This window comes from Lipotes vexillifer, unplaced genomic scaffold, assembly GCF_000442215.2.
Source record: "Lipotes vexillifer unplaced genomic scaffold, Lipotes_vexillifer_v1.1 scaffold1770, whole genome shotgun sequence".
Taxonomy (NCBI): Eukaryota; Metazoa; Chordata; class Mammalia; order Artiodactyla; family Lipotidae; genus Lipotes; species Lipotes vexillifer.
The window spans coordinates 26,644-52,419 of NW_006796074.1; the positions used below are offsets into that span (position 1 = coordinate 26,644).

At 45.0% G+C, this 25,776-nt stretch overlaps 1 protein-coding gene across 6 annotated transcripts in view; it reads right to left on the reverse strand.

Annotated features, from left to right (window-relative positions):
• SCN5A (sodium voltage-gated channel alpha subunit 5) overlaps positions 1–25,776 on the reverse strand; it is an 89,788-nt gene that overhangs the window by 11,065 nt on the left and 52,947 nt on the right. For 3 of the 6 annotated variants that reach the window (XM_007468134.1, XM_007468131.1, XM_007468129.1), the window contains exons 18-22: positions 25,614–25,776; positions 22,588–22,708; positions 21,520–21,674; positions 4,803–4,976; positions 958–1,080 (exon numbers count right to left, since the gene is read on the reverse strand). The exon at positions 25,614–25,776 is cut by the window's right edge and continues 14 nt beyond it. In XM_007468134.1, coding sequence (XP_007468196.1) covers positions 958–1,080; positions 4,803–4,976; positions 21,520–21,674; positions 22,588–22,708; positions 25,614–25,776 — 736 coding nt within the window. The remainder of the gene's footprint in view (positions 1–957; positions 1,081–4,802; positions 4,977–21,519; positions 21,675–22,587; positions 22,709–25,613) is intronic. The other 3 variants (XM_007468130.1, XM_007468132.1, XM_007468133.1) reach the window with 2 other exon arrangements.

The following is a 25,776-nucleotide window of genomic DNA, read 5'->3' on the forward strand; positions in this document are numbered from 1 at the left end:
CATTCCTGGCATCTAGTGTCTCCCCCATGTCCCCTTGTCCCATAACAAAATGTCCTTGCTCCCAAAGAGACATTTAACTTAGGTCGGATTATTCACTTGTGAATGGCTTCCCACCAGAAATAAACAGTTTGTTTCTCCATGGATTGGGGGTGTGAGCAAAGTTCAAAACCATCAACCAAATTGGGGCTGTGTAATGGTGCCGGCTGGGTCAGTGAGAGACACACAGATGTGTCTGCTAAAGTCACAACAGAACTGTGCACATTTTGTAAAAACAAGAAACAAAAAAAAAAACCCCACACAAACACACGGGTTTGTTTTCTTGCTATATAAAATGGATAATGTTTTTTCTCGGTGGGCTTTTCAATTTGCCTTATATGTGCACATTCTTTGGTAAAATTTGGTGACTTGAAAAAAACGCAGAGGGCTCTGCACTTAGAAAATAGTGCCAGAGAGTTTACTAAGCAAATACAAACTGCTCTCTCATGGTGAGAATACAGCTGGCTCCTTCCTTGCTTCCTTCATCCTCCCTAGCACTGCCCTACTGCCTATCACAGACAGAGGGAAGGCAGCCTGTGATGGCCAGGAGGCAGGGGACAGGGACGGACACATGGAGCCGGGGCACACACAGACACAAGGCCCCGCTGGAGAGCAGAAGCCGAAGGGGCCCTGGGCCGGTGGGGCTGGCTACAGCTGAGACGCCTGTGCCCCAGGCCTCAATTCCTCTCCATTATCCAGGGCTCTCTGGCCCTCGTGGAGCCCACAGGGCTGGGGGTGGCAGGCCTGGGGGGAGGTTCTCACAGCTCTCCATCTCCGAGTGCCACCAAGTCCAGCCGTGCTTCCTGGAGATCCTGCACATGCTCCCACCGGGTCAGGGCCGCCTGGACAGCAAGTGGGCCTGCGGGTCCCCTCCATGGAGCCACCTCCCACTGCCCCTGTGGGAAGAGCCACCCCTCTTACCCTCATGCCCTCAAATCGTGACAGGGCTCGCAGGGGTCGGAGCGCACGCAAGGTCCGCAGTGACTTGATGGGGCCCATCTCAGCAAAGCCCAGCGCGTTGGCCACCAGGCTGATCAGCGAGACCTGTGGGAGGCAGGGTGGGAGTGGAGCCACGGGGACAGCTCGAGACAGTGGCAGGGCTCCTGGCCCACTGAAAACAGGCTGGGTGTGAGAGAGCCAGCAGGCCTTCCTGTGTCCGGTCTTTCTGATTCCCGGCTGGATCGTCTTCACAGGCTGTCCTGCGTTGGGCCAGCCTTCCCGCGGCCCAAGAGGCTGGGGGCAAGCCCAAGCATGTCCCAGCTTTCAGACCTTCACCGAGGGCCTGCTGTGTGCACTTCACACACACACACACACACACACACACACACACACACACACACACTCACACGTCTGTAATAGCCGCAATCTCCCCAGGACTTGGAATGCACCTCCCAATGCTACAGATGAGAAAACTGAGCTCCAAAGCCACCCGCTAGTGTGGAGGAGCAGGGCCACAAAGCCTGGGCTTTAGGTCCCATGTGCTTTCCTTCAAGTCAGATTCGTGCGCCTGCCCCTTCCCTGCCCCAAAGTAGACTCTCCGGGGAAGAAGGACTGTCCTGAGTTGAGTACGAGCAGACAGACAATCCTGGGGCATTTCCCCAAAGCTGGACCTCTGCCGTCTTCAAAGAAGGGAAGCGCAGATGGAGCCCCTGAGGACTGTTCTCTGCTGTCTGCTTTCTCTGCCCCACCCTCACCGGGGCATTTCCACCCAGTGGATTTTATCCTTCTAAAGTTCCAGGGGCATCCAAATCCTTCTTATGTCACTGCTGGCCGGTGATCACAGGTTAGAAGTGGCCTCCTGCCTGACCTCGCCGGCAATCACCATTACCACTACCCTAGCTCTGAGGGCAGCCTGAGGGTGGCGAGGTCCCGCAGGCGGGGCCCTTACTCCCGGACCCTCCTCCCAGGCTTGGAAGCAGCACGTTGGGAGAAGGCTGGGCAGAGGGGCTTGGAAGAGGAATCTCCCAGGATGGACTTCTGTGCTGCCCCCACCCGGGAGAGGATGAGGGGCATCTCTCAGGGACTTGCTGCTGAGGGCAGCCAGGTCCGGCCAGTCTCTCCGCCTCGCTCCCAGCAGGCCAGCCTTGTCTCTTGCTTCCAAAGCTCGCCCTGCCTGCTCCACCCAATGTCAGTTGATGGCAACTCCATCCTTCCAGCTGCTCAGGCCACAAGCCTTGGCATCATCCTTGCCTTCTCTCTGTCTCTCACACCCTACATCCAACCCATCAGGATTTCCTGTTGGCTCTGCCTCCAAAATATGTCAGAAGTCCAAATATTTCTCACCACTTCCACTGCCACCATCTTGGCCAGGCAGCCATCATCTCTCCCCTGGATCACTTCCACAACCTCCCAACCTTCTCCCCGCCCCCACCACCCTGACAGGGTGATTCTTCCATAACATGAGTCAGATGATGTCGCGCTTCTGTCCAAAGCCCTTCAATGCCTCCCCATTTCATTCTAAATAAAGGCCCATGGTTTTCAAAGGCTGCATCCGTTCTACCCCATGCAGTCTGGCCTCATCTCCTGCACTTCCCTTCCCCACTCCTCCGCTCCAGCCACTCTGGCCTCCCTGCAGTTCCTCAAGTATCCCAGGCACCCTCCTACCATAGGACCTTTGCACTGCTGTTCCAACCTCTGATTGGAATGTTCTGCAGACATCTGCCTGGCTAACCCCAACTTCCTTCAAATGTCACCACAGTGAGCCCACTCTGGCCAGCCTGTTTAAAGTTTTAATCTCTATCTTCCTTTCTCCCTGAGTCCTGGCCCTCCTCACCCCCTTCCCTTTCTACTTCCTTTTCTCCATGTGTATACATCACCAGCGTAATATAAAGCTGGCTCATGTTTCTGGTTCTCAGTCACCTTCCTGCGTGCAGGCAGGGGTTTTGTCTGTTTTGTTCCCCAAGACCCTCAGCATCTACAATAGCACCCACATAGAGTAGATGCTCAATAGTATCGAAAAAATGCATGAATTGAACATGGAAACATCCTTTTCCAGACCTTGAGGCCTGAAGTCCACCATTTCCATGAAGTGTGGGGATAGGGGGGCATGGCCAGTGTCTGGAAAGCTGGATTCCAGCACCCACTTCCTTCTCCTTGACCTTGGGCCAGGCCCTTCTCTGCTGTGAGCCTCAGTTTCCTTCTCCACAGGCTAATTCTCCAATCTTGAGAATTTCAGGTCCTTAGGACTGGCCTCAGCGGAGTTCCCCAAGGTGGCAGGTGGTGGGAGGTGAGTGGGCTTCCCCAGAAGTCTTTGCAAACTCTATCTGGCCTGCCCTGGGGGAGTCCCAAAAAGCTGCAGGAACAGCTGGGTGAGGGGGCCTCAGGGCAGAGCTGCCAGGATCCCAGGCCTTCCCCCGGCCCTTTGGCAAGGAGGCTTCAGGGGTCCTCTCCCTCATCTCAGGGAGGCTCTGAGGGCTCCAGGCTGTAAGAGCATCCTGAGCTTCCCCCGTCTCTGCCACCCCAAGCACCTCTCACCCCAGCATTAGCATCGGCCACTTGGGGGTGATGAAAGAGGCCTGGGCTGGAGGCCCAGCAACGTGGATCTGTGCCTCCACGTATACTCTAGCCCATGGAGCCATTCAACTTTGTCCTCCCACCCAGGCCTGGACCCTGGCCAGGCCCACTGGCAGCTGAGCCCCTCCTTTTAGCTTCTGGGCCCGAAGTGGGGACCAAGCACAGGCCTAAGCTCTTCTATAACTATAGGAAGGACAGCCCCTGCTGGTGGGCAGAGCTACGAGTGTCTTCCGGAAAGCTCTTCCCAGCCTGCAGATTCTGACCCACATCCTGCTGTGCGAGACCCACCACAACCAGATGATAAGTCCTCGCCTGAGCCCTTCGCCATGTTCCCTCTGCCCTTAGGGAGCACAGATCCAAGGCTGCCCTGCATTCTGAGTCTCAATTCTTACCCCGCCATGGCTACTCTCCCACCTGACTGTGCTCAGGAGCCCCACAAGACCCTGCACTCACCCTGCTTGGTAGCCAAAAGTGTCCCGAGGCCTGGGGAACTGTGGGGCAGGGGCCTCCCATTCCATCTGCCAACTGGGTGCTCAGGGGATATGCTAACCTCCTGCCCCAGGTCCCCTGGGCACACCGGAGGTCAGGCAAGCCCTGCCAGCTGCCTGATCACCCAGGGCAGCCACCTGGAACCCCTCAGCCAGTGTTCATGCTTTCCTCCTTCTCACAGGTGACTCCAACCCCTCTCATCCTCCCCAAGTGGTACCTTCTACCTAAGCCAGGAGGATCTCCTGCCTGCCCAGCACCCTTTCCCCAGTCCCATGCCCTCTGGCCTTTGGCTCATTCCATCTCCTATACAACACCTCCTCTGTGTGTGGACATGTAGGCTCTTAACTGGTCATCTGCGTAGTGGGCCTGACAGACACTTCACAAGGTGCCGTGGTGAGGGCTGCAATACGGTCTCATCGCTCCCCCTTCTGGACGTCCCGAGAGGGTGGGACCCCACTCCTGCCCTGGTTCACACCGCTGCCGGAACTGCACTTCACTATCCCCCGTGGTGAGCCTCGTTTCTCCCAGAAGCCTAGGTTTCCCTGTGTCCCCAGTCGGGGGTTTTGATGGCAGAGCCCAGGTATCTGCTCTGTGACCCCAGACTCAGGCTTCCTGCCCCTTTGCCCACCCCGTGGCAAAGCCAAGATGCTCCACTTCGTCCTGCTGTCTCCTGCTGCCCTGTCCTTCTGTCCCTCGGCCTCAGCTCTGTCTCACACTGGCAACGGGCGCCCCCCTCCTCTCTTCCCTTCAGGGGCCACGCTTACGTCCACAATGAGGAAATCGAGCCAGCACCAGGCATTGGTGAAGTACTTCTTGAAGCCATAGGCCACCCACTTGAGCAGCATCTCCAGCACAAAGATGTAGGTAAACATCTTGTCGGCATATTCCAGCAGGACCTTGATGGTCTTCCGCTCCTCCAGGTAGATGTCCTCGAAGGCCTGCAGACCAGGGTAGACAAGGTAGACATGATACCCTGACCCAGCCAGTCCCACCCCGCACACGCCTTCATCTCTGAAGTATCTGCTGCCCAGGAGGGCGGGGCAGAGGGGAGCCATGTCGTGGAGGGGATTCCTGAGTGTGCCCTCCGAGCCGTGTGTGCACCATGGCTGGGTCAGGAAATGATATTATGTGGTGTGTGGACAACAAGGCAGAATGTGTAGTGAGAATGCTTCTTCCTTCATTTTAAAGAGCAAGTCTCAGCTCAGTGCTAATGCACTGTTAAGACCTCTCTAAAACAGCTCAAGGCCTGCTGCTAGAAACAGCATACACTTTCCCCACCCCCTCCACTCCACTGTGTTTTTACTCAATTTACTTTGGCAATTACCTACTTTTCATAGGAAACAATATTTGTTTCCAATGACAACGATCATTCAAAGTTGCCCTTTAAAATAAACTTATTTAAACAAACAAAAAACAGTGAATGTTCATCTAAGGCAAAATTTTAAAGAAATGATAGTAAAGGCAGTTTGTAGATATGAAGATTAGGAAACACAGGACTAGATGAAGTCAAACCTCCTGCAATCCTCAGCATCTGGGAGTCAACATTCCTAAAATGCTAGAAGTTGTCAGTCTTTCCCCACCTCCTCACTGCTGCCTCAAGCCAAGTCCCCGAGCCAACAGAGAGACTCAGATGGCCCCGCTGCCCTCTTCTAACTCCAGGTTTCTGATCTGTACCTGCCCCTCCTGAGTTACCTTCCCCTATCCAGAATGTGCTCTGAGGCTCCCAGTCTAGGCAACTGAATGCATCACTGAGGGCCCCAGGGAGCTGCCTCCACCTGTCGCTCTGGGCCTCCCTGTCTGACTGCAGGGCCTCTGTGAGCTACAGTGATCCAGGGGGCCGGTGCTGTCAGCAGTCAGATTAGCAGACCACATAGCTAATCTGGTCCATGTAGATATGACAACAGGATAATTCAGGCCCCAAAATGGACTTTTTTTCTGATTATAAAAATGTATGCCTCCTATAAGAAATGAAATAATACAGAAATTATAGAAAAGAGAATAAACAACAACAAAAAAGCCAAACAACCCAATCAAAAAATGGGCAGAAGACCTAAATAGACATTTCTCTAAAGAATACATACAGATGGCTAATAGGCACATGAAAAGATGCTCAACACTGCTAATTATTAGAGAAATGCAAATCAAAACTACAATGAGGTACCACCTCACACTGGTCAGAATGGCCGTCATTAAAAAGTCCACAAATAACAAATGCTGGAGAGGGTGTGGAGAAAAGGGAACGCTCATACACTGTTGGTGGGAATGTAAGTTGGCGCAGCCACTGTAGAAAATAATACAGAGGTTCCTCAGAAAACTAAAAATAGAATTACCATATGATTCAACAATCCCACTCCTGGGCGTACAGCCAGACAAAACTATAATTCAAAAAGGCACATGCACCCGCTTTGTTCATAGCAGCACTATTCACAATAGCTAAGACATGGAAACAACCTAAATGTCCATCAACAGAGGAATGGATAAAGAAGATGTGGTACATATGTACAATGGAATACTACTCAGCCATAAAAAAAAATGAAATCATGCCATTTGCAACAACACAGATGCAACTAGAGACTATCATACCAAGTGAAGTAAGTCAGAAAGAGAAAGACATATATGATATTACTTTTATGTGGAAACTGAAATATGACACAAATGAACCTATCTATGAAACAGAAACAGAATCACAGACATAGAGAACAGACTGGTGGTTGCCAAGGTGGGGGGATGGGTTGGGAGAGGGCGGGAGTAGGAGGTTGGGGTTAGCAGATGTAGGCTTTTATATACAGAAAGGATAAACAACAAGGTCCTACTGTACAGCATAGAGAACTATATTCAATATCCTATGATAAACCATGATGGAAAAGAATATAAAACAAGAATGCATATATATGTATAACTGAATCACTTTGCTGCACAGCAGAAATTAACACAACATTATAAATCACTATACTTCAATTAAAAATTGATTAAAAAAAGAGAATAAAAGGCATCTCCAATTTTATGACACTAAAGTAACCTCTGCTAACATTTAGGTGAACATTCTTTCAACCATCACTATTTGTGTGTATATATTTGAGTGCACGATTTTATAAATAGGCTAAAATATTTTGCTTTGAAATTTCTTTTTCCATGAAACAATCTTTTGTGAACATTTACCTACTAAGTAATGTGAATACATACAAGATCTATCATTCTTTTTAAAGGCTGTATAATATTTCATTATTTGCATATACTAATGTTAATTTAGCCATTGTTTCCAATTTACCCCTAGTAGAAACAACATTGCAATGAGCACAGTGTCTGATTATCTTGAGGATAAATTTCTAGAATTGAGGTGCTAGGTCAAAGTTATACTTTTGGTACAGATTAGGAACAGGACCTCCAAAAGGGGACACCAATTTGAGACTCCTTCCACAGTGCATGAAGGTGGCTCTTTCCCCACCACCCATACTGGTGCAGTTTCTCCTTTGTCACATTTCCCAGACTAATGAATGAAATTTGTATTCGTTACATTTTAATTTTTCTTATTACTAGTGATACTGACATCATTTCCTTGGATATTTGCAGTGTTCTCTTTATAAATTGCCTGTTCATGTCCTTTACCTATTTTTTCACTTGATGGTCTGGTTTATTTGGGGACATCAACTCTTTGTTTTATATACTTTATCCTAGCTCTGTGCCTTTAAATCTTGTTTACTTTTGTTTACCGTACTGAAGTTCTACACTTTACTTTCACTTATTATTATATAATTTAATATATTTATATCATTTGTTATGATTTTCATTTAGTAAAACCTTTGGCATCATGTTAAGAAAGTCCTTGCCAGAGACTCCCTGAACAAGATGGCAGAGTAGAAGGACTTGAGCTCACCGCCTCTCATGGAAACACCAAAATTACAACTAACTGCTGAACAACCATCGACAAAAAATGATGGGAAACTACCAAAAACGATACTCTACATCCAAAGACAAAGAAGAAGCCACAACAAGATGGTAAGAGGGGCACTTTTGCGATACAGTCAAATCCCATGCATGCCAAGTGGATGACATACAAACTGGAAAATAATTATATCACAGAGGTTCTCCCACAGGAATAAGAGTTCTGAATCCCACATCAGGTTCCCCCAGCCTGGGGGTCTAGCATTGGGAGGAGGAGCCTCCAGAGCATTTGGCTTTGAAGGCCAGTGGGGCTTGAGTACAGAAGCTCCACGGGACTGGAGGAAACACGGACTCCACTCTTGGAGGGTGCACACAAGGTTTCATGTGCACTGGGACCCAGGGCAAAGCAGTGACACCATAGGAGCCTGGGCCAGACCTACCTGTGGGTCTTGGAGGGTATCCTGAGGAGGCAAGTGTTGCCTGTGGTTCACTGTGGGGGCAAGGACACTGGTGGCAGAGGCCCCAGGGAATGTTCATCGGCATGAGCTCTCCCAAAGGTCAACATTTTGGCACTGAGACCTGGCCCAACACAGCATCCTGCAGGCTCCAGTGCTAGGATGCCTCAGGCCAACCAACCAACAGGGTGGGAACAGAGCCCCACCCATCAGCAGACAGGCTGGCTAAAGATGTCCTGAGCTAACAGCTGCTTGACACACCCCTTCCCATCAGAGGGACAAGACTCAGCTCCACCCACTAGTGGGCAGGACCAGTCCCTGCCACCAGGAAGCCTGCACAAGTCCCCTGACCAACTGCACTCACCAGGGGGCAAGCACTGCAAGTGAGAGGAGCTACAATCCTGCAGCCTGAGCAATGGAGACCACAAAAACAGAAAGTCAGACAAAATGAGATGGCAGAGAAATATCTTCCAGATGAAGGAACAAGGTAAAACCCCAGAAGAACAAATAAGTGAAGTGGATATAGGAAATATACCTGAAAAAGAACTCAGAGTAATGAAAGTAAAGATGATCCAAGATCTTGGAAAAAGAATGGAGGCACAGACTGAGAAGACATAAGAAATGTTCAACAAGGAGCTAGAAGATTTAAAGAACAAAGAGATGAACAATACAATAATGGAAATGAAAAATACACTAGAAGGAATCAGTTGAAGAATAAATAAGGCAGAAGAACAAATAAGTGAGCTGGAAGACAGAAGGGTGGAAATCACTGCTGTGGAACAGAATAAAGAAAAAAGAATGAAAAGAAATGAAGAGAGTTTAAGAGACCTCTGGGACAGCATTAAACATACCAACATTACAAGGATCTCAGGAGGAGAAGAGAGAGAGAAAGGGCCTGAGAAAATATCTGAAGAGATAACAGCTGAAAACTTCCCTAACATGGGGAAGGAAACAGTCATCCACGTCCAGGAAGCAAAGAGAGTCTCATACAGGATAAACCCAAGGAGGAACACTCCAAGACACATATTAATCAGACAAAAATTAAAGACAAAGAAAAAATATAAGAGCAACAAGGGAAAAGCAACAAATAACATACAAGGGAATCCCCATAACGTTATCAGCTGATTTTTCAGGAGAAACTATGCAGGCCAGAAGGGAGTGGCATGATATGTTTAAAGTGATGAAAGGGAAAAACCTACAAAAAACCTACAAAAACCTACAAAAACCTACTCTACCTAGCAAGGCTCTCATTCAGATTCACTGGAAAAATCAAAAGCTTCACAGACAAGCAAAAGCTAAGAGAATTCAGCACCACCAAATCACCTTTACAACAAATGCTAAAGGAACTTCTCTAGGTGGAAAAGAAAAGGCCACAACTAGGAACAAGAAAATTGAAAATGGGAAAGCTCACTGGTAAAAGCAAACATGCAGTAAAGGTAAGAAATCATCCACACACAAATATGACATCAAAACCAGCAATTGTGAGAAGAGGAGAGTACAAATGCAGGATATTGGAAATGCATTTGAAATTAAGAGACCAGCAACTGAAAACAACCTTGTATATATACAGACTGATATATCAAAACCTCATGGCAACCACAAACCAAAAATCTACAATGGATACACACAAAAAAGAAAAAGGAACCCAAACACAACACTAAAGATAGTCATCAAGTCACAAGAGGAGAGAACAAAAGAGGAAGGGAAGAAAAAAGACCTAAAAAAACAAAACAAAAATAATGAACGAAATGGCAATAAGAACATACATATTAATAATTACCTTAAATGTAAAAAGATTAAACACTCCAACTAAAAGACACAGACTGGCTGAATGGATACAAAAACAAGACCCGTATATGTGCTGTCTACAAGAGACCCATTTCAGATCTAGGGACACATACAGACTGAAAGTGAGGGGATGGAAAAAGTTATTCCATGCAAAGGGAAATCAAAAAAATGCTGGAGTAGCAATACTCATATCAGACAAAATAGACTTTAAAATAAAGACTGTTAAAGGAGACAAAGAAGGACACACAAAAATGATCAAGGGATCAATCCAAGAAGAAGATATAACAATTGTAAGTATATATGCACCCAAAATATATACTTACGAAAGACAGGAGCACCCCAATATATAAGGCAAATACTAACAGCCATAAAAGGAAAAATCAACAGTAACACCACAATAGTGGGGGACTTTAACACCCTACTTTCATCAATGGATGGATCATCCAGACAGAAGATCAATAAGGAAACACAGGCCTTAAATGACACATTAGACCAGATAGACTTAACTGATATGTATAGAGCATTCCATCCAGAAGCAGCAGAATACACATTCTTCTCAAGTGTACATGGAATATTCTCCAGGATTGACCATATGCTGGGCTACAAAGTGAGCCTCCGTAAATTTAAGAAAATTGGAATCATATCAAGCATCTTTTCCAAACAAAACGCTATGAGATTAGAAATCAACTACAAGAAAAAGACTGCAAAAAACACAAACATGTGGAGGCTAAACAATATGCTACTAAACAACCAAAGGATCACTGGAGAAATCAAGGAGGACATCAAAAAATACCTAGAGACAAATGAAAATGAAAGCACAATGACCCAAAACCTATGGGACCTGGCAAAATCAGTTCTAAGAGGGAAGTTTATAGCAATACAATCTTACCTCAGGAAACAAGAAAAATCACAAATAAACAACTTAATCTTACACCTAAAGCAACTACAGAAGAACAAACAAAACCCAAAGTTAGTAGAAGGAAAGAAATCATAAAGATCAGAACAGAAATAAAATAGAAGCAAAGAAAACAGTAGAAAAGATCAATGAAACTAAAAGCTGGTTCTTTGAAAAGATAAACAAAATTGACAAACCTTTAGCCAGGTTTCATCAAGGGAAAAAAAGGGAGAGGACTCAAATCAATAAAATTGGGAATGAAAAAATAAAGAGAAGTTACAGTGGACACCACAGAAATACAAAGGATCATAAGAGACTATCACAAGCAACTATATGGCAATAAAATGGACAACCTGGAAAAAGTGGACAAATTCTTAGAAAGGTACAATCTTCCAAGACTGAACCAGGAAGAAATAGAAAATGTGAACAGACCAATCACAAGTAATGAAATTGGGCCTTCCCTGGTGGTGCAGTGGTTGAGAGTCCGCCTGCCGATGCAGGGGACACGGGTTCGTGCCCCGGTCCGGGAGGATCCCACATGCCGCAGAGCGGCTGGGCCCATAAGACATGGCCGCTGAGCCTGCGCGTCCGGAGCCTGTGCTCCGCAGCGGGAGAGGCCACAGCAGTGAGGGGCCCGCGAACTGAAAAAAACAAAAACAAAAAACAAAACTTCCAACAAACAAAAGTCCAGGACCAGATGGCTTCACAGGTGAATTCTATCAAACATTTAGAGAAGATTTAACACCTATCCTACTGAGACTATTTCAAACAATTGTAGAGGATAAAACACTCCCAAACTCATTCTATGAGGCCACTATTACCCTGATACCAAAAACATATGAAGATACCACAAAAAAAGAAAATTACAGGCCAATATCACTGATGAACATAGATACAAAAAGCCTCAACAAAATACTAGCAAAGCAAATCCAACAATATATTAAAAGGATCATACCCCATGATCAAGTGGGGTTTATCCCAGGGATGCAAGGATTTTTCAATATCCACAAATCAATCAGTGTGATACACCACATCAACAAATTGAAGAATAAAAACCATATGATCATCTCAACAGATGCAGAAAACGCTTTTGACAAAATTCAACACCCATTTATGATAAAAACTCTCCAGAACACGGGCATAGAGGGAACCTACTTAACATAATAAGTACATATATGACAAGCCCACAGCTAACATCATACTCAGTGCTGAAAAGCTGAAACATTCCCTCTAAGATCAGGAACAAGGCAAGGATGTCCACTCTTGCCACTTTTATTCAACATAGTTTTGGAAGTCCTAGATACGGCAATCAGAGAAGAAAAAGAAATAAAAGGAAATCAAAGTGGAAAAGGAGAAGTAAAACTGTTACTGTTTGCAGATGACATGATACTATACATAGAAAATACTAAAAATGCTACCAGAAAAGTACTAGAGCTCATCAGTGAATTTGGTAAAGTTGCAGGATATAAAATTAATATGCAGAAATCGGTTGCATTTCTATACACCAACAATGAAAGATCAGAAAGAGAAATTAAGGAAACAATCCCACTTGCTATCATCTCAAAAAGAATAAAATACCTAAGAATAAACCTAACTAAGGAGGCAAAAGACCTGTACTCCAAAAACTATAAGATACTGATGAAAGAAATCGAAGATGACACAAACAGATGGAAAGATATACCAAGTCCTTGGATTGGAAGAATCAATATTGTCAAAATGACCATACCACCCAAGGTAATCTATAGATTTAATGCAATCCTTATGAAATTACCAATGTTATTTATTGCAGAACTAGAAAAACTTTTTAAAAATTTGTATAGAAACACAAAAGATGCTGAATAGCCAAAGCCATCTTGAGAAAGAAAAACGGAGCTGGAGGAATCAGGTTCCCTGACTTCAGACTATACTACAAAGCTACAGTAATCAAAACAGTATGGTACTGGCACACACAAAAAAATATAGATCAATGGATCAGGATAGAAAGCCCAGAAATAAGCCCACGCACTTGCAGTCAATTAATCTAAGACAAAGAAGGCAATACTATACAATGGAGAAAAGACAGTCTCTTCAATAAGTGGTGATGGGAAAACTGGACAGCTACATGTAAAAGAATGAAATTATAACATTCTCTAACAAACACCATACACAAAAAAAAACTCAAAGTGGATTAAAGACCTAAATGTTAGACCAGATACTATAAACTCTTAGAAGAAAACATAGGCAGAACACTCTTTGACATAAATTGCAACAATATCTTTCTGGATCCACCTTCTAGAGTAATGAAAATAAAAACAAACAAATGGGACCTAATTATACTCAAAAGCTTTTGCACAGCAAAGGAAACCATAAACAAAACAAAAAAGGTAACCCACAAAATGGGAGGAAATATTTGCAAACAAAGTGACCAATAATGGATTAATCTCTAAAATACACAAAGAGCTCATGCAGCTCAGTATCAAAAAAATAAACTCCCCAATCAAAAATGGGCAGAAGATCTAAACAGACACTTTTCCAAAGAAGACATACAGATGGCAAAATGCACATGAAAGGATGCTCAACATTACTAATTATTAGGAAATGCAAATCAAAACTACAATGAGGTATCACCTCACACCAGTCAGAATGGCCATCATCAAAAAGTCTACAAACAGTAAGTGCTGGAGAGGGTGTGGAGAAAAGGGAACCCTCCTACATTGTTGGTGGGAATGTAAATTGGTACAACCACTATGGAGAACAGTATGGAGGTTCCTTAAAAAGTAAAAATAGAACTACCATATGATCCAGCAATCCCACTCCTGGGCATATATCTGGAGAAAACCATAATTCAAAAGGATGCATGCACCCCAGTGTTCATTGCAGCACTATTTACAACAGCCAACACATGGAAGCAACCTGAATGTCCATCGACAGAGGAATGACTAAAGAAGATGTGATACATATATACAATGGCATATTACTCAGCCATAAAAAAGAATGAAATAATGCCATTGCAGCAACATGGATGGACCTGGAGATTATCATAGTGAGTGAAATCAGACAGAGAAAGACAAATACCATATGATATCACTTATATGTGGAATCTAAAAAAAATGATATAAATGAACATATTTACAAAATAGAAACAGACTCACAGACATGAAGAAACAAACTTATGGTTGCCAAAGGGGAAAGGTTGTGGGAGGGAGGGATAAATTAGGAGTTTGGGATTGATATATACACACTACTATACATAAAATAGATAATCAACAAGGGCCTATTGTATAGCACAGGGAACTCTACTCAATATTCTGTAATAACCTATATGGGAAAAGAATCTGAAGAAGAATAGATATATGTATATTTATAACTGAATCACTTTGCTGTACATCTGAAATGAACACAACATTGTAAATCAACTATACTCCAATATAGCATAAAAAATTTTTTTAACATCTTTATTGGGGGTATAATTGCTTTACAATGGTGTGTTAGTTTCTGCTTTATAACAAAGTGAATCAGTTATACATATACATATGTTCCCATATCTCTTCCCTCTTGCGTCTCCCTCCCTCCCACCCTCCCTATCCCACCCCTCCAGGCGGTCACAAAGCACTGAGCTGATATCTCTGTGCTATGCGGCTGCTTCCCACTAGCTATATACCTTACCTTTGTTAGTGTATATATGTCCATGCCTCTCTCTCGCTTTGTCACAGCTCACCCTTCCCCCTCCCCATATCCTCAAGTCCATTCTCCAGTAGGTCTGTCTGTGTCTTTATTCCTGTCTTACCCCTAGGTTCTTCATGACATTTTTTTTCTTAAATTCCATATATATGTGTTAGCATACAGTATTTGTCTTTCTCTTTCTGACTTACTTCACTCTGTATAGCATAAAAATTTAATTAAAAAAAGAATATAGGGACTTCCCTGGTGGTCCAGTGGGTAAGACTCTGTGCTCCCAATACAGAGGGCCTGGGTTGGATCCCTGGTCCAGGAACTATATCCTGAATGCATACCATAACTAAGAGTCTTCATGTTGCAACTAAGAGTCCATGTGCCGCATCTGAGAAGTCTGCGTGCTGCAACTAAAGATCCCGCATGCCACAACAAAATCCTGTGTGCCACACCTAAGACCCAGTGCAGCGAAAAATAAAGAATGAATGAATGAATAAATAAATAAAATTTTTTAATGTATAAAAAATTTAAAAAGACTACAAAAAAATTTAAAATGAGGTACATATGAAAAACAATGAAAAGAAAAAAGCAAAAAGAAAGGCCTTTGCCTATTCCAAGGCTAGAAAAAAAGATGACCTTCCTTTTCCTTTTCCTTTTTTCCTTCCTTCCTTCCTTCCTTCCTCCCTCTCTCCCTTCCTTCCTTCCTTTCTCGTTTTGTTGTTTTATATTACAATTTTAAAAATCTAATATATTTTGGTTGGAGCAAATATATATTTTAATATTTTTTTCAGAGTCACTAGTCAAGTGTCCTAACACTTTATTAAAGAATCCACAGAGTAGAAGTCAACACTATCATCTACCACATTTCTATATTTGCTTAAATGTATTTCCAACCTCGGTGTGGTTCTACTGCTGTCTTGGTCTATTCCTGAATTAGTGTCATATGAATTTTCCTGGCCATTTTTCATAATATTTAAGATAAACTTAAGCAATGTTTTGTCAAACTCCCTTTAAAATGTTAGAAATTTATCACTGCCTTGAGTTTAATAACTCATTAGTTTTAGGAACTAATACAGTCTTTCTGCCCAAGACCAGAGTATATTTATAGTATGTTTATCTGTTTGTCTTCTTTTACACTCCTCAGGCAAGTTTAATAGTTTTCTTCATGTACCTCTTATACATTCCATGTTATATTCATTCCCAATTATTTTATGGCTACAATGCCTGGCATGTAAGGACTATTGGAGAAATGTTACTTGTGACTAAGTGGTTTCTGTTAGTATAAAACAACAGCAACAATTATTTGTATATTTGTTTTATAACTGGCCATATAATGTTTTTAATAGGTTTTAAAATTTTTCCCACCAGTCACTATCTACAAGTAATGATATATTTCTATTATTTTAAACTCATTTTATACTTGACTATATTAACTTAAATTCTTCTGTTTTTCTGATTTTTATACTGTATGTTTAATTTTCTTGATTAATTGCACTGGCTAGTACTTCAAGATTATTATTAAATAATGAAAAACAGCTAAAAGGTAGTTAAATCATCCTTTTCTTATTCCTGGCTTTAATAAAAATGTTTCTAGTGCTTTACTACTAATGATGATGGAAGAAGTTAATTTGAAAGTAAGTTTTTCATTAAGTAAAGGAAATATATTTTATTTCTATTCTTACCAAAGTTTTAAAAATCAGGCATTCATTGAGACAATTATATGGTTTTTGTCTGGTTTTTGACAATTATATGGTTTTTGACAATTATATGTCATCTTTGTCTGACTCATATAAATAGATTTCCTAGTAGGGCATCGTTCTGACTTTTTCGGATATACCTAGCTATGACTCATTTAGTCTTTCAACTATTTTACTGGATCCTATTTGCATGTATTTTAAGATTTTTGCATCACTATTCACTAGTATAGAGTATGAAAACTGGTCTGTGGTTTTACTTCTGGTATACTTAAGGTTTTAAAAATCAGCACTATTTAGCTTTCATAAAAAGAATTTGTAGGGCTTCCCTGGTGGCGCAGTGGTTGAGAGTCTGCCTGCCGATGCAGGGGGCACGGGTTCGTGCCCCGGTCTGGGAGGATCCCACATGCCGCGGAGCGGCTGGGCCCGTGAGCCATGGCCGCTGAGCCTGCGCGTCCGGAGCCTGTGCTCCACAGTGGGAGAGGCCACAGCAGTGAGAGGCCCGCGTACCACAAAAAATAAAAAAAAATTAAAAAAAAGAATTTGTAGATTTTCCATCTTTTTTCATACCCTAGAAGATTTTAAATAGGATTGAAATTATTTTCTTCCTTGAAAATATGAAAGAATCCACCCTTGGAGATGTAAGAGATTAGACCTAGTGGTTTATTTGATTGTTTTAATTTTTGATGTAATCAGCTTTGGAAAATTTATCAGATTTACTATTTATTTTCTAATTCATTAATTTGTGTTTTTATTTTATTAATTATTCCTTTGTTTTATTAAAAAAATTTTTTTACATTTGGTTATTTATTTATTTATTTTTGGCTGCGTTGGGTCTTCATTGCTGCACGAGGGGTTTTTCTCTAGTTGCGGTGAGTCGGGGGCTACTCTTGCGGTGCGCAGGCCTCTCACTGTGGTGGCTTCTCTTGTTGCTGAGCACAGGCTCTAGGCACGTGGGCTTCAGTAGTTGTGACACATGGGCTCAGTAGTTGTGGCTCGGGGGTTCTAGAGCACAGGCTCAGTAGTTGTGGTGCACGGGCTTTGTTGCTCCATGGCATGTGGGATCTTCCTGGACCAGGGCTCGAACCCGTGTCCCTTGCATTGGCAGGCAGTTTCTTAACCACTGTACCACCAGGGAAGTCCCTCCTTTGCTTTCTTTAAGCTTATTTTGTTGTTGTATTTCTAATTTCTTGAGTTAATGAATTTATTCTTTCTATTTAATAATGAAAATGGTTAAGTCTATTAATTTTACTCATTACAGCTTTGGCTGCATCCCACATGCAGTATTACTGTTATTGTTATTTTCTAGTTTCTTTCCCCCTCTCCCAAGTCAAAGTTTTTTCTATACCTCTATTTTTCCATTCTTATTTTTCTAGATTTCATGTGGACAAAACTGGTTGAACTGTAATCTTTGATTTATGACACACTGTCATCTTTGGTCCATGAATAGTCTCTATTTATTTGCTTACTTATTAATATAATGAACACCCATGAACCCACCATGAAACTATTTTCTGTTTGATCCAAAGTTTAAGAATTACTTTTACATTTTTAAGGGTTTGTTTTAAATTTTTCTATTTTTGCTACACTTAGCAGTCTTCTTATCTGTAAAACAGTGCCTATCTCACAGGGTTATTATGAGAAGTAAATGTATTAATGTTTGTAAAATGTTACAACAGGGCCTGGCACATAGTCAGTACTATTTAAGTGTTAGCTATTATTTTTATTATTATGTTAGATCAAATTTGTTAACTATACATATTTTTTACATATCTCATTGTCTTGTTCTTTCTACTTGATTTGTCAAGTGCTTATAGAAGTGTGGTAAAATCTCACGGTACTGCTGCACTGTTGCCACTTTTTTTCTGATTTTGCTTTGTATAAGTGCTATGAAATCCCAAGCAAATATATTCATAATAGTTGTATTTCTATTATCGGTTGGACCCTCTTTGTTTGATCTCAGTTTTTACCTTGAATTCAACATTGTTTAACATTAACAAACAAAAACACTCTGATTTTTGTTGTCATTGTTTGCATTTGTCTGCTATATCTTATTTCCTTTTACTATTTCTGAGTCACAGTGTTTCAGATTTGTCATTTGAGAACACATAGCTGAAGATTTTTTTTCTTCAGTCCATTTACAGTCCTTTTCTTTTAAAAGATGAATTTTATCCAGTTACATTTATTATTAAAACACATGCTTGATCTTGCCTTTGCCATACTGTTTCCTGATTTAATGCTTCCTTGTTCCTTTTTTCCCCCTATCTTTTGCTGAGTTTCTTAACCACTGTACCACCAGGGAAGTCCCTCCTTTGCTTTCTTTAAGCTTATTTTGTTGTTGTATTTCTAATTTCTTGAGTTAATGAATTTATTCTTTCTATTTAATAATGAAAATGGTTAAGTCTATTAATTTTACTCATTACAGCTTTGGCTGCATCCCACATGCAGTATTACTGTTATTGTTATTTTCTAGTTTCTTTCCCCCTCTCCCAAGTCAAAGTTTTTTCTATACCTCTATTTTTCCATTCTTATTTTTCTAGATTTCATGTGGACAAAACTGGTTGAACTGTAATCTTTGATTTATGACACACTGTCATCTTTGGTCCATGAATAGTCTCTATTTATTTGCTTACTTATTAATATAATGAACACCCATGAACCCACCATGAAACTATTTTCTGTTTGATCCAAAGTTTAAGAATTACTTTTACATTTTTAAGGGTTTGTTTTAAATTTTTCTATTTTTGCTACACTTAGCAGTCTTCTTATCTGTAAAACAGTGCCTATCTCACAGGGTTATTATGAGAAGTAAATGTATTAATGTTTGTAAAATGTTACAACAGGGCCTGGCACATAGTCAGTACTATTTAAGTGTTAGCTATTATTTTTATTATTATGTTAGATCAAATTTGTTAACTATACATATTTTTTACATATCTCATTGTCTTGTTCTTTCTACTTGATTTGTCAAGTGCTTATAGAAGTGTGGTAAAATCTCACGGTACTGCTGCACTGTTGCCACTTTTTTTCTGATTTTGCTTTGTATAAGTGCTATGAAATCCCAAGCAAATATATTCATAATAGTTGTATTTCTATTATCGGTTGGACCCTCTTTGTTTGATCTCAGTTTTTACCTTGAATTCAACATTGTTTAACATTAACAAACAAAAACACTCTGATTTTTGTTGTCATTGTTTGCATTTGTCTGCTATATCTTATTTCCTTTTACTATTTCTGAGTCACAGTGTTTCAGATTTGTCATTTGAGAACACATAGCTGAAGATTTTTTTTCTTCAGTCCATTTACAGTCCTTTTCTTTTAAAAGATGAATTTTATCCAGTTACATTTATTATTAAAACACATGCTTGATCTTGCCTTTGCCATACTGTTTCCTGATTTAATGCTTCCTTGTTCCTTTTTTCCCCCTATCTTTTGCTGTAAAATCTCTGTGTTCTTAAAAAATTTTTCCCTTCAGCAATTTCAAAGTGATATGTAGTCTGCTTTCTGTTAAACAAGTTTATAACTTTAAATAACACACTCTGACTTCTTTTTCTCTGTATATCATTGATGTGTTTTTTTTTTTTTTTTTTCTACAGTGCTTGGCTCTCTACCCTGATGAGATTCACCATTCGCTTGCCAAAACTCCTCCTCACTTATGCTAGGCTGAGCTTTTCCTCCACAGCCCAGACTAAATGGCTCTGGCTGCCCTTGTTTGTGGCTGTTTAAAAACAAAACTCGTTAACATATTGTCAAATCCTCCTTCTCTGAAGCCTACAGAGATTTGGCTCTAGCTGCCGATGGTAAAACAGCATGTAGCCTGCAAGCCATGGCTCCAGGCCCACTCTGGAACAGGGGCAGGGCAGTACAGGGTGGGATGGGAGGCCCAGAGGTTTAGAAGTGATAGCTGCAATGTCTCCCCATGGCCTGCCCCAACAGGAGGCAGCACGTGCTGGAGGCAAACAGCCTGGGATCAGAGCGGCCCTCTCCCGCTCTATAGTCCAAAGCATTCCTTGTTAGTTGCTCACCCATGGGGTTCTAAACTCGTCAACAATATCAGGTGCTTGCTCCCTCTGGGCTAGGAAAGTTTCTGTTTGTTCTGATCACCCCTCTCTCTGCCCACCAGCACCTCTCACAACCCTCTCCAGGGCTGTTCCATCTCCTGGAAGGGCTCTGAGAGATGAGTAAGGTGTTTGGGAACCAGATAGGGCATCCCTGGAGTGCCTCACTGCTCCTCCCGGCCTCACCAAACCTCCCTATTTTCCATAGTCCAGTTCCATCTGCTTCCTCCAGGGAGTCTTCCTGATTGCTCCAGTTCCCCCTGACCTCCCATCACCCTGGGTCATCTACTCCATTCTTACTCAACTCTCTCTCGAGCTGATATCTGACTATCTCAAACCTGCTGAATCTGATTTCTCCAACTAGACTGGGAGCCCCTGAGGCCAGAGCCAGAGTCTCTTCCTCCTATTGCTCCTCCACGGCTCACAGGACCAGTAGATACAAGGAGAGCTTAGTAAAGATCTATTGAACAAATGGAAAGTCAAGACAAAGGACTCGGAATCTGACTCTCTTGGCTCAAATGCCACATCTGCTGCTTGTGAGTGGTGGGGCTTTGGGTGAGTTACTTAATGTTTCTACAAAGGGTTGCTATGGGGATTAAATGTGATAATGCGTGAACTACATAGCTTGGCCTCTAGCCCTAGAAGACATGGAATGAGTGGAGCTACCAGTGTAATATCAGCCTGCATTGTTAATTGCATTGAACCAGTCTGACAGAGTGTCTGATGCTGTGTGCAGGTGGGTGTGTCACCAGGGCTTGGGTGTAGGTGACTGGTGACCTGCGACCTATGCCAGCTGTGCACTGTGATCTGGGCAAATCACTTCCCTTTGTGGAACAAGGAGGCCTGGAGAGATGACCTCTGTGAGCCCTTTCTGCTCTGACCTCTATATGTGCTGTGGGTGTTGACAGTTTATGAGTTGGTCCTGATCTGGGGCCCTGGGGGAATGCATTTTCAACAGAGGCTCCGCCCCAGTTTCTGACCTGGTTTTCCAGCTGGAGATCTCCTTTCTCTAACCCCCTCCTCCTCCATACCTCCCTGCCCAGTCCCCAGGAGGGTACCAGCGCTCCACTGCTGAGCAGGATCATGAAGATGATGAACGTCTCGAACCAGCTGTGCTCCACGATGTGGTAGCAGGTCTTGCGCAGCCTCCACCAGACCTTCCCTGGGGCCTGCGTGGTGTCCACGGTGCAGCAGGGACAGCGCCGGACACAGCCTTTGGGGGAGGGAGAGGAGTCAGACCCAGTCCAGGGCCTGCAAATGCCCACATCTGACGGCAGAAAGTTGAATGGTTGAAAGAATGACTGAAAGAGGTTACAATGATGGGTAATGAACTGGGTAACATGGTAGGTGGGGCCATGGCAGGGGGTGGGTGGTAGGGAGGGATGACTGTGAGTGCCGCCCTCAGGAGCCCACACTCAGCAGGTACCCTATGGATAAGCTGGATGGACTAGGCAACCAGTAAGTAGATGAAGGGCCTGGCAGTTCTGGGCAGGGGCAAGGCTGGGGTTGGGATGAGCTCCAGCTTGCCCTGTGCTCATCTAGGAAACTCTCCCCCTGGGGGAATGTACCAGAACCCCCTGGGGTGCTGTGTCCCTGGCCTTTCTCCATGTTTGCAGTTTCTGAGCCTTAGGAAGGGCAGACTCCTCACTGATAGCCCCAAATGATGTGCCACATGGAGGGCAAACCCTCATTTTATCCCCAGCGGCCCTCCGAATATACCATGGATTCATAAAAGCTCTAGATGCCAATCACCAGCACAGCCACATGCCACACCCACCTGGAATATTTACAGAGGGCCTACTATATGCCAGGTGCCGTGCCAGGGCCTGAGGGAACAGGGGGAATTAGATCCAGTCCTTGTCGCTGTGGGGACGCCTGGTCATGCTACCGTCCCACACACGCAGCCGACCCACAGCGGCCCAGCCCAGCACGTCACGGGCACACTTGCCATGACTCATGTCACAGGCAGGTGGAGGGGCCCCCAGGGTCTCGAAGAATGGGGGAAAAATGGCAGGCACCCAGGTCAGAGTGGGGTGCGACATGGCCCTCTACCCCCAGGAGCTGCAGGTCCTCCTGCCCCGGTGGGCAGGGCTGAGGCTGGGCCAGAGGCCCACCCAGGGCAGTACCTTTAGTGAAGCAGTCCTCTGGATCCTTGACGTCCTCTCCGAGGTCGGGGATCTGCTCCAGGAGGTCAACAGTGTTGGTCATGTCTGCTGTGCTCCCCTCAGAGTAACTGTTCTCATGTGTCTGTGGGCAGGACCGTGGGGTAAGGTGGGTGAGGGCATGAGTGTGGGCTGTGTAGCAGCCTCCAGCCTCAGGCCCAGAGTCTGGGGGAGCCTGGGGCTCCCAGAGTGGAGGTGCCCAGACTATCCTCCATTGCACACCTGGGGAATCTGAGCCCGGGTGGATGGGAACCTGCCATGAAGGTCACCTAGCCTGGACCTTAGGGCTCCTGAGTTTGTGATTCTGGTCTACTGGTGTCTAGGGCAGGGTACAGGGGGTCGGGGAAGGGTTCTGGGAAAACCCTGGGAATGGGGAAGGCACCCAGGTGGAAGTAAAACAGACGTGGGGTGCAACAGGGACACACACTGGGACATGGACACCTAGTGGCAGCTCGGCACACACAGAGGGAACAGGCATGCCACAGCCAGAACAGAGTCAGAGCCAGGATCATGGGCACGCACAGGTACCAGGTCAGACATGCAAAGAACAGGCCAGCAACCCCGCCCACATTTCTCACTCAATTCATGTGGGTGCTGGTGTGATGCACAGAGCCTGGAACAAGAGTGAGAAGGTGCTGGAAGCTTTCCTGCCCGGCTGTGCAGGGTTCTGCTGCCCTGATCCAGCATAACTTGATTATAGAGAAGTGTATGCAGGTGCCCTTATGAGTGTCTGTGTGTGTCACATGTGGGGTGCCAGTGTATAGGGGTGTTTTAGTTCTGCCCACTTCCCCTCTTTGGGCCAGTGCACCCATCTCCAGCTGCCATGAATACTGTTTAGCCAGCCCCTTCTCCAGAAAAGTGTCTTTAGCCAGGGACCTGCAATCCCTGGAAATGGCTTGGTGGTTACATCGAAGCCAGGGGTGGCTGACGCCTAGTGACCGACTGATATGGAGGACACCAAGCTGAGGCTGGAATCCAGCCAGCATGCCACCTGGAGCTGCTTCTTTTGCCTCATCTTGCTTCTCTCACTTCCTTACGGGTCTCTCCTGAGGGCACTCCCTCAATGAAACATTAGCACAGGAAGCCAGCCTCCAGCTCTGCTTCTAGGAGCCCACCTTAATGATAAGTATGGTGGGGAAGGGGGTTCTGTAAAGGAAGGGCAGCCTTCATTTGCTTCAGATCACGTCTACATCCCCCAGCGCAACTGGCCAGCCTCATGCCACTCAAGTTCCACTCCACTTAGGGGCGAGCTGGTTTGAGTTCTTGGGCAGCCTCTGCTCTCAAAGTTGCCTTCTTTTCCCTTCTTTCTACCACTTACTCCACCGCTGTCTCAAGGTCCTCTTTAACCTTGAGGTTTGCGATAAGGAAGGGCTGGATCCTGGTGAGAATGCAGAGAGTGCTCCTGGGTGCAGTGTGGTCTCCCGTGGCTTTGAGGGTCATGCCCTTCTCCCAGCTTCGTTGAGCGGCACTGAGCTGGGAGAGGCACAGTCAGAGGTCTTCATGCAGCTTTTCTTTTCAGACACTGGAGCTGTCACGTGGGAGGACAAGTTCTCAGAATCCCGCTGCAGATGAGATGAGGGGTCCTTCTCCCAGGAAAGCCCCAGCCCACCTCGTTCTCCCTCGTTCCCACCGTGACCCGATCTGAAGAGGTGATGAAGTTACAAAACTCGTCCAAAGGTCAACGTTCTAGTACAGGAACCCCTTCTGTCCGTGACCTTCTGCTCCTCCTATGTCTTCCTGTTCCCACAAGCCTTGGTGTGTCAGACCCTCCAGGGGGAGAAGTGTGACCTGTACAGTCAGGATGATGATTCCACCAGGCCCTCGTGCTTACAAACTGGCCATGATCACAAAGCCTCCAATGGGCCCATCTCACGTAAGGAACAAGGCAAAGGAGAAATATCCTCTTGGAGCGAGTCACAGCTGCCGGGATGAGGACCGAGGTCAGGCAGCAGTTCAAGGGCCCCTGAGTGCTGTCTCTGAACATATGACCTCCATCTTCCTTGGTGCTTGGCAGAGCCGGGGTGGGGTGTAGTCAGCTGTGCCACAGTCCAGTTAGCTCAGGGGTTGCAAACTCAAATGCTTACAGGGCCAGGTAGGTGATGGAATGAGGGCAGGCAGGTGGGAACTGGCAAACCCGAGCGCTCCAGCAGGTGTCAAGGAGGAGGCGGTTACCACTCGTCTCCAGCAGGGCGGCTCTTCTCGCAATTTTTTTTTTTTCAAGAGAAGCCAGAAATGCAGATTTTTTTACACAAAAGCTTCTGGGTTTTAAATGTTGGTAGCAAATTCACACTAAAACCCTTTTGTGTCCCGAAGCCCTCCGGCAGGCCTTGTGTTTGCTGCCTCTGCTTTTGTCCAGGTGAGAAGCAGCTGGTGGCTTGTGTGCCGAGAACTTGCTCTCAGAGCTCCCACAGCCCCCTGGGATGGGCTGATTCACAGGACAAACATGTGCCGACAGGACCGAAGCCAGAATGCAGATTTTTTTACACAAAAGCTTCTGGGTTTTAAATGTTGGTAGCAAATTCACACTAAAACCCTTTTGTGTCCCGAAGCCCTCCGGCAGGCCTTGTGTTTGCTGCCTCTGCTTTTGTCCAGGTGAGAAGCAGCTGGTGGCTTGTGTGCCGAGAACTTGCTCTCAGAGCTCCCACAGCCCCCTGGGATGGGCTGATTCACAGGACAAACATGTGCCGACAGGACCCAAAGCACAGGAACCGAGTGAGGAGGGGGTGAACAAGCAGAAGTTTGGGGTTAGTCCTGCATCGTGGTCCTGAGGGGCTGCTTCCAGAATTTCCCCATGGCTCTGGGCCCCAAGCCGTGTCTTCCCTAACAGGACAGGGCTACCCATGCCCCGCTCCGCAGACGGGTCTCCCACACTGGCTGTGACGGTGGCTGTGGTTCCCAGCAGCAAACGCAGGCCTGTGCCCAGGGCCTCTCACGGCCTCTAGTCCCAGCAGCAGTGCCCCACAGGCTTCAGGGACAAAGGTGTTCATTACCTCACTGCACCCTGGGGCTGGGGCCTCTGTTCTCCGCTGCTGCCGCAAGTCTGCCTGAGCTGCACAGGCCTCGGCCCCAGAGGAGGTGGTCTCTGACACCTGGCTCCAGGACCTGGGCTCCGGGAGGGCCTCTGGGCTGCCAGACACAGGCTGGGATTCCTGC